Source organism: Cryptomeria japonica, chromosome 9, assembly GCF_030272615.1.
Source record: "Cryptomeria japonica chromosome 9, Sugi_1.0, whole genome shotgun sequence".
Taxonomy (NCBI): Eukaryota; Viridiplantae; Streptophyta; class Pinopsida; order Cupressales; family Cupressaceae; genus Cryptomeria; species Cryptomeria japonica.
Window position 1 is genome coordinate 584,705,544 of NC_081413.1, and position 6,325 is coordinate 584,711,868.

General features: G+C 36.1%; 1 protein-coding gene across 1 annotated transcript; it reads left to right on the forward strand.

Moving 5' to 3' along the window:
* The first annotated feature begins 5,334 nt into the window (after window positions 1–5,334).
* LOC131053119 (cytochrome P450 71AU50-like) lies at window positions 5,335–5,910 on the forward strand. Its single transcript, XM_057987722.2, has one exon. The coding sequence runs from the start codon at window positions 5,335–5,337 to the stop codon at window positions 5,908–5,910; it is 576 nt and encodes a 191-aa protein (XP_057843705.2).
* Window positions 5,911–6,325: the final 415 nt, after the last annotated feature.

Sequence of the window (6,325 nt, forward strand, 5' to 3'; positions counted from 1 at the left end):
TCAAATTGGTATTAGAGCTATGGTTAAATTTTTTTTGCAGATCTAAATTATTTTTTTGGTGTAGAATATTATGACAGAGAAAGGAGATTGTTGTAGCAAGTCATGGCAACAAATAATACTCAAATTCAGCCTCAAATTCCAATCTTCAATGGTAAGAATTATGAGTTTTGGGCAATTAAAATGAAGAATTTGTTTTGCTCACAAGATATTTGGGATTTGGTAGAGAAAGGTTTTGCAGAACCACAAGATGATGCATCTTATCAGAGATTACAACAAGCAGAAAAAGATCAGCTTAAAGATAATTAAAAAAAAAGGATGCAAAAGCCCTATTTTTAATTCAGCAAGCAATGGATGATTCAATCTTTCCTAAGGTTTCGATAGCAACAAGATCCAAGAAAGCATGGTAGACTCTAGAAACAGCCTATCAAGGTAATACAAAGGTGAAAGTGGCTAAATTACAATCTCTTAGGAGAAATTTTGAAAATTTGCAAATGAAAGAATATGAGTCTATAGACCAATTTATGAATCAAGTATTGAATGTTGTGAATAAAATTAGATCTAATGGAAAAGAATTAAGAGATCAAAAGGTGATTGAAAAAATTCTCAGGAGCTTGCCTAGTAAATTTGACTCTATAGTTGTAGCAATTAAAGAATCAAAAGATTTGTCACAGTTATCAGTAGATGAGTTAATGGGTTATTTATTAACACACGAATCAAGATTGAATAGAAATAATAATACCTCTTTTGAGAATGCTTTCAGAGAACAGGGTTCATCAGGAAGAGGAAGAGGAAGATCAAATTCTAGAGGAAGAGGAAGAGGCAGAGGTGGACAGATGAATACAGATCAAGGAGAAAGAACCAATCAGTCTAATCGTAGTTTCAATAATAGAGGATGAGGTAGAAACCAATTTCAAGAACAATCATCAAGGTTTTATAAATCCACTATTCAATGTTATTATTGTAAGAAATATGGTCATTTTGCAAATGAATGTAGAAAGAAACAAGCAGAATTTGAGAAACCCTGGAGCAAATTATTCAGATGTATCTGATAATAATTCAAGTAGTTTATTTGTAACATGCAATGTGCCACAAGAAAGCTCTAAGGATGTATGGTTTTTAGATAGTGGTTGTAGTAATCACATGACTGGTAATAGAGAACTATTTTCTAATTTGGATGATTCTGTGAAATCTAAAATAAAATTAGGAAATGATACTGTAGTATCTGTAATGGGGAAAGGTGTAATAAATGTGTTGACTAAAAATGGAGAAAAAAGGTTTATTCTTGATGTTTATTATGTGCCTCGATTAAAACACAATCTAATGAGTGTTGGTCAATTAATTAAAAGAGGATATAGAGTTCTCTTTAAGAATGATGTTTGCACAATCTTGGATAGAAATCCTAGTGATAGGTTGATTGCCAATGTCCAAATGACCAGGAACTGGATGTTTCCCCTTCAGATGCATGGAATAGAGGAAGCTTATTTTAAGGCAGAAATTTTAGACCAGACATGGCTTTGGCATTTGAGGTATGGACACCTTAATTTTGATAGCTTGAGTTTATTGCAGAAGAAGAATATGGTAAAAGGTTTGCCACCTATCATGCAATGTACTAATTCTTGTGAAAGTTGTATAATGGCAAAACAAAATAGAGAAAGCTTTCCTGTAGGAAGTTCAAATAGAGCAAGAGTGCCTTTGGAGTTAGTCCACACGGATATATGTGGCCCAATGAAAACCCCATCTTTAGAAAGAAGTCTATATTTTTTGACATTTATTGATGATTTCAGTAGGAAAACTTGGATATATTTTTTGAAGGAGAAGTCTGCTTCTTTCTATAAATTTAAGGAGTTCAAATCAATGGTAGAAAAACAAAGTGGACTTTAAGTTACACACCACAACAAGATGGTGTAGCAGAGAGGAAGAACAAAACCATAATGAAGATGGCAAGGAGTATGCTAAAAGCTAAAAATTTATCTAATGATTTTTGGGCTGAAGCAGTAGCATGTGTTGTATACATTTTTAATAGAAGTCCCACAAAGAGTGTTAAAGAAAGAATCCCTCAAGAAGCATGGAGTAGTAAGAAACATTTTGTATCTCATCTTAGAATCTTTGGATGTGTTGCATATTTTTAGTTCCAGCTGAAATAAGGAAAAAATTGGATGATAAGAGTGAAAAATGTATTTTTATTGGTTATAGTGAGTAATCAAAAGCTTACAGATTATATAACCCAGTTTCAAAGAAGATGATTACAAGAAGGGATGTCATATTTAAGGAGGAAGAAGCATGGGATGGAAATATTGATAGATCAGTCACAATTGGAGCACCAATATCAAATAATGAAGAAGAACAAGAAGAACATGTTGATCACCCAAATCAAGGAGGACCAAGCACTCCACCAAGAAATTGTTTTCAAGGTCAGTCATCAAAACATGCAGAGCATCCCATACCAAAAGAAGGTAATGAGACAACTCCTACATTTGCTAAATCAAAAGGTAAGAAAATGAGAAACTTGACAGAAATATATGAACAAGGTGAAGAATGCTTGGATTTTAGTTCAAATTTTGCTTTATTCTCTTGTGATCCTATGTGTTTTGAAGAAGAAGTTAAGGAGGAACATTGGATCAAGTCCATGGATGAAGAAATTAATTCCATTGAAATAAATCATACACGAGAGCTCATGGATTTACCAGAAGGTAAAGATTGCATTGGTGTCAAATGGGTTTATAAAACCAAATTTAATGCAGAAGGTGAAATTGATAAACATAAGACTAGATTAGTAGCAAAAGGTTATGCACAACAACATAGAATTGATTATACTGAAACATTTGCACCAGTTGCTAGGCTTGATACAGCTAGAATGGTTTTAGCAATAGCTGCTCACAATAATTGGAAAAATTTTCAAATGGATGTTAAATCTTCATTTTTGAATAATTTTTTAGAAGAAGAAGTTTATGTGAAACAACCACCAGGTTATGAAGTGCATGGACATGAAACCAAGGTCTATAGATTGAAGAAGGCGATCTATGGTCTCAAACAAGCACCTAGAGCATGGTATAGCAGGATTGATTCATACATGATTAGAAATGGTTTCAGTAGAAGCAGTAATGAACCCACTCTATACACAAAGATTAACAAAGAAGGTCAAATTTTGATTGTGTGCTTATATGTAGATGATTTGATTTTCACTGGAAATTTGTCTGTAGACACTTTTAAATCAGCAATGATAAAGGAATTTGAAATGACAGATTTGGGGTTGATGAGACATTTCTTAGGTATTGAAGTTGTTCAATCTGATAAAGGAATTTTTATCTGTCAATCTAAGTATGCCAAGGATGTATTGAAGAAGTTTAATATGTTGAATTCTAAATCAGCACCAACCCCAGTTGCAATAGGAACAAAATTAAGCAGAGAGGACAAGGGGTCAAATGTTGATCCAACTTTGTTTAAGAGGCTTGTTGGAAATCTCATGTATCTCACAGCTACAAGGCCAATTATCATGTATGGTATTAGTTTAATCTCAAGATTCATGGAGTCACCAAAAGACTCACATTGGCAAGTTGGAAAGAGGATATTGAGATATGTTGCAGGAACCAAGGGATATGGAATTTTCTATTCCACCACTAATGAGTTTGATTTGATTGGTTATACTAACAGTGATTTTGCAGGTGATATTGATGATAGGAAGAGTACTTCCGAATATATTTTTCATTCTGGTACAAGTGCAATCTCATGGGCATTAAAGAAGCAGCCTATAGTGACCCTTTCATCAGCTGAAGCTGAAAGGATCTATTACAAGTACAAGAGGAGCCTACACCAGTGTTCTGTGACAACAAATCAGCAATTGCATTATCAAAGAACCATGTTTTTACCAGAGGAGCAAGCACATTGATACAAGATATCACTTCATCAAAGAATTGGTCAATAATGGAGAAATCTATCTTGAATTCTACAGATCAGAAGATCAGTTAGCTGATATTTTTACTAAGGCACTACCGAGAGAATACTTTGAATATTTAAGAGAAAATTTAGGAATAATAGAAATTGAGATTATTAATAGAAGAAATTAAGGAGGAATGTTAGAAGACGTTAATTTCCTCTATAAACAAATAAAAGTAAATTTAGTAATTTCTTTATTATTCAAAAAACAGTTTTTCTATCCTCCATGAATAGTTTTTCTATCCTCCATGCATGCACAGCTTCAAAAATCAGTTTTTCTATCCTCCACAAAACTTTATCTTTGCAGGATAGACTTGTAGATAGATATTCTAGAAGGATTTCAAATCTTCTATAAATAAAAGAATGATTGTAATCGATTCAAAGAATTATTAATAAAAAATCTGTTTTTGTGAAGCATGGATTTATTGTTTTGTTTTCGGTTTCTATTCTGATCTCTTCCTTCACCAAAATCAATCTTTGAAACAATTGCTTTGAAGAAAAATGCAGATTTTCATAAAGAGATCCAGTGATTTCGTAAATGTGATTAGACTTAAAAATGGAAAAGTGAATCGGGTCTGCTGGATTTAGTCCAAGAACGTACAGTCTTGTGGAACAGCATGTATTCCAAGAAACATGCAATCTTTCCGAGCAGAATCTATTCAGTCCGAGAACGTGCCTATTACTGAGAAAATCAAATCCTTTCGAGCAGTATTCAGTCCAAGAACGTGCTCGGTAAGTGGTGTTAAATACGGAATTGGTTCAAAGCAAATACTTGCAAGCCGGGGTACCCAAATATGGTATCGTTCGATTCCCCTGCAGTAGAGTTGGGTTTTTCGGTCATCTTCCTCTGGTTTATATACATATTCCTGACAAAAAAGAAGAGCAAGAGAAACAAGGGAGAATTGGGATTGCCACCAGGGCCACGGCCATTGCCACTGGTAGGCAATCTCCATCTCTTGGGAAGCCTGCCTCACCAGTCCATGGCTGAACTGGCAAAAAAGTATGAACCCATCATGTTCCTACGCCTGGGCTCGGTACCCACGATTGTGGACACTTCTCCTGCCAAAGCCAAAGAAATTTTTAAAACCCACTATGTGATCTTCGCCAACAGGCCACCTTCATCGGCGGCCAAGTACATGGGGTACGAGCGCAGAGACATGGTGATGGTACCCTATGGAGAGTTCTGGCGGCAGATGTGAAAGCTGTGCTCAACGGAATTGCTATCGGCCAAGAGGACGGAGTCATTCAGTTGGGTAAGAGAAGAAGAGGCGACGGCCATGGTGCGATATCTGAGGAAAGAGAGCGAGAAAGGCATGCGTTCAGTCGACCTGCGGAAGCCCATCTCCTCCCTTACACTCAACATTATCTGCAGAATGTTTGCAGGCAGAAGTTACTCCGATAATGAGCTGGGCGGAGGAGCGTGGTTTGCTGAGAAACCCTAAAGTAATGGCAAGGGCGGAACAAGAGATTGAATTGCAGGTTGGGAGAGATCGGCTTGTAAGGGAGAGTGATATTGCAAACTTAGATTACTTGCGATGTGTGATGAAGGAAACAATTCGATTACACCCAGCAGGGCACTTGCTGGTGCCACACGAGACCACTGAGGCTTGCACTGTGGGACGATATTACATTCCACCAAAAACAAGGCTGTTTGTGAACATTTGGGCAATCGGAAGAGATGAAAGTGTTTGGGAAGATGCTTTAGAATTCAAGCCGAAGAGATTTATTGGGTCAAGCATAGATCTGAAAGGCCACCACTTTGAATTGTTGTCATTCGGAACAGGGAGGAGGGGATACCCCGGGATGTTCATGGGGCTTTCCGTTGTTAGCTTGGTTGTTGCTCAACTCATACATTGCTTTGATTGGAGTGTAGAGGGTGAAGTAGACTTGGATGAAGTGTTTGGGTTGAGCTTACCTAGAAAGTTTCTCCTTTCTGCTCTTCCATCTTGGAAACTCACCACTGAAGGGTCACCATGACATTGGATACAAGTTGAGAGAAAAACTATTAATATAGACATGACCATCCCAGCAATGTCGGCCGTGTACGTGGGCCACCTATGTATGTAATGACTGCCATATAGTTGTGTGTTAGGAATGAATATATAAATAATACTAATTGTTATGTGTTTGTAGAAGTCACATCGTTATGTTTGGAGTGTTTTTTCTATTCAAATTTTATATCTTAATATGGAGTATTGGTACAATTAAACAAATTGTTAGAGTAGATTATTATTTACACTTTGTGTTTAAGTTTATTTTTATGTCATATCATCTTTCGAGGCATTAGGTAAGGTTTAATATTATTTTATTTGTCTACATTTAGTATTTTGTGTACCCTGGCACCTCATGGGTGCCCTCTTTCTAGCTCATGTCTGTATAAGCATAAGCAGAG